The 2,963-nt window shown below is 53.9% G+C and overlaps 1 protein-coding gene across 1 annotated transcript; it reads left to right on the top strand.

Moving 5' to 3' along the window:
• Positions 1-2,225: 2,225 nt before the first annotated feature.
• CH63R_04581 (uncharacterized protein) lies at positions 2,226-2,725 on the top strand (the record flags this gene model as incomplete). The annotated part of the gene is made up of 3 exons (XM_018299556.1): positions 2,226-2,344; positions 2,463-2,548; positions 2,646-2,725. The coding sequence occupies 3 exons, from the start codon at positions 2,226-2,228 to the stop codon at positions 2,723-2,725; spliced, it is 285 nt and encodes a 94-aa protein (XP_018160802.1).
• Positions 2,726-2,963: the final 238 nt, after the last annotated feature.

Here is a 2,963-nt window from a genome sequence, read left to right as displayed (position 1 = left end):
GCTCCAGGCTGGGTGGGTGTGACCGTGGGCTTGGATCGCTACGCCGTGGCTTTGTCTACTCCCGAGTGGTGTTCTCATGGTTACACACCCGAGAAGCATGAGGAAGACCACGGTTCTGGGACCGACAGAGAACACCGCTACCTGTTCGAGTATATGCTGCGAGCACTAGCATGATCATGCTGCCCAGCCGTGTCGTCCAGCATCTTGTCCGGCAAGGTTCTTTGAGCGGCCGATACCAAGACAGTCCAGACGTCTTGTTGGGTGCGCCGAGGTTGCAACCTTGACAGCAGCGGACGTCGAGGAATATGGGCGTCGTCGAACATCCGGAGTCATACGCGTCACCTGACCAGTGGCTGGACATGCTCTCCTTTATTGTAACGTGTGCATTTAAATACCCGCTGGGTGTGACGCAAACCGGAATGGCTCCTCCGCCCCAATGACAGGCAACTTCCTCTTGCGACATTTGACAAAACTGATGAGGGGAAAGGGGTTGGTTGCTACTTGTAGATTTCTGCAGCTGTAGCAGTGTTAAAACCACAAGCCGTGCCAGAAAACCGAGTCCGGCTATGTAGGTTTCGTTGTATCTTCGCGTTCCTGCTAGGGGATTCTCACTCCTTTAAATCAGCAGATGGACTCAGCGCAGATGCGAAGAGGCGGATGGGTGCGCTCTTCGGCAACGACTATCATTCCTGGCTTCATGGCGAGCTCATTTTGCACCTCTTTTAAAGGGCCATGGACCGCAAGTGAACTATTTGATACCGATTCGGAAGAAGAAGAAAACGCGCCTACGGATCTCGTCCAGACTGGGAAAGCAGCCACTTCCAGTGTCGGAAGCAGTAGAGGTACTGCCCCGGACGTCTCTCTGCCTGGATGTCCCGGGATGCTGTAGCCGTTCTTTCCCGAATTGAAGAAAGAAGAGGACGTGATGCAGAAAGAGAACGATGAGTGTCCGCACAATCCTCGTCCCAAGCGAGACGACATGTACCTCTGGCTACGCACAAATGCGCTCCGTATTCCTTAAAGCAGGCGAGGCGACAGTCCAAACTCCGCACGTGATTTTACCATCGTCTTGACTACGATGGCGCGGGTGTTGAAATACGTTGGTGTTAGTAACGCACGCTCGAGATTGGATACTGAGAGGAGACAAGGGCATCCAGCTCAGCAACGCTGAGGAGTCGTCTGGACGCGATCATGGTGGTTCCAGCTGGAGCTGTCAACGCCTTGCCGTCGTTTTCAAACGGAACAAAGCGTAATACACTCTTCCGACAGCTCGCCGAACGAAGAAGCCTCTCGCTTCATTACCTCGCAAGACTTGCTTCGTCCAGCCCGTGCCAGGGCACCTGGTACGAACCAGCAACGTCCCACTGAATCCAATCACTCCGGCCCCGAGTTCATACAAACTTGCCACAGGTATAAGCAATATAACGCATACTGTTTTGGCATTGGGGCGACAACATACACCTTATCGTGCGGTCCCGGCATCCACTCGGATACATTCAGGTAGCAAGGGCGCCATGCATAGGATCTGGTCCGGGCCCATTTCTCGTCGTCCCCTCTCGCCAGCCGAAGTTCCGAGGCTGAGGTTATCTTTGCGCTGGACCCGTTGCGCGAGAGGGACGACGCTCGAGCACGTTGTCTGTCTTGACAGCGCCTTTGAGATACGCTTCCTTTGGCCGTTCGTAGTTGGCCTGTCGGAAATCGGTTCGGTCTGGCTACCCGCACCCACGCGCACCTCGCCCACATCCCCGGGCGACAAATGGGAGAAATGGAAACAAGCAAAGCCAGTTTTGGCAGACGGCTGCTCGAGGGAAGAATGATGTATGTCTGCTTTGCATCGCCGTTCGAGACGCTCGCTGACGCACGTTGCGACACCGAATCTTGGTTCCCAGCAATCGGAGGAGTGGTCGAGACCCTGATTTCCCACCCTTGTTTCCCCACGCAGAAGCAGGCTTGGGGACGTCATTGCCGATCACCTCTCTCTCGCGGGGTTACACACACACACGCACATGTGAAAGGGTGCTGCAAACCAGACCAAGTTTCGCCATCGGGGATATTGTGAGAAAATAGATATAAGAGCTCGACCAAGAGCTCACGAAAAACGATTGGAACGGTCAATTCAGAGAAAGCAGACAACTTTACACTTGTAATCCAAATACATATCACGATTAGAAGAAAGAACGCCGCGCGCCTCACGACGTCAATTTTCAGCAGCAATTCACTCAACAATGGAGTCCTCAACCACCCAATCCCTCCTCATCTCCCTGGCCATCGTCTTCGTCGTCTTCGTCGGAGGCTTCTTCGCCTACCAACAGGGCATGCTGGACCCCGTAATCGAGCAGGTCGGGTGAGTTTTGCCTCTCCCAGCGCCTCAAAACGCGCGAAGTCCCGCTGCACCACCGACAGCAAAACAATTCTGTAACCCAATGTCTCTGCTTCCATGCTGACACTTGTCGCGCGCCCAGTATCATGTTGTTCAAGGCAAAGGCCGAGGCCGAGAAGAAGAAAATGCAGGCGCAGGGAATGAAGGCCGGCCAAGACTTTGTTGATGGTGAGCAAACAACAACAACAACAACAACAACCCCCCCACCTCCGGCCCTTACAGGACGCCTTTTGTGAAGAAAAGACGGATGTTGACCGTCTCGCAGGCCAGCTCAAAGGCAACAAGCAGGCGGCGGACGTTGCGGACGGCGTCGGTTCCTTTGGCGGGCTGAAGAAACAGTTGTAATGGAAACCGAAACAACTTGCCAAGTTTGAAATACGAAGTCGATTCGCCCGGGCACATCCGTCCCAGCATGGGCTGCGTGGGCCCAGTCATGAAGAACATGAGGTTATGAGAGCGAACTACCAATTTACGTTGGCTTGCGGCATAATGAAACCTGGGTCATTTTAGCGTGATAATACGACGAAGAAGGAAAAAAGGACTCTGGGTCGGCGTCAATGTTAGGTTGCTTCTTTCGATCCTG

The sequence above is a fragment of the Colletotrichum higginsianum genome, chromosome 3 (genome assembly GCF_001672515.1).
Source record: "Colletotrichum higginsianum IMI 349063 chromosome 3, whole genome shotgun sequence".
Taxonomy (NCBI): Eukaryota; Fungi; Ascomycota; class Sordariomycetes; order Glomerellales; family Glomerellaceae; genus Colletotrichum; species Colletotrichum higginsianum.
The sequence above is the reverse complement of the archived record's forward strand: the minus strand, read 5'-3'. Positions and strand labels throughout refer to the sequence as shown.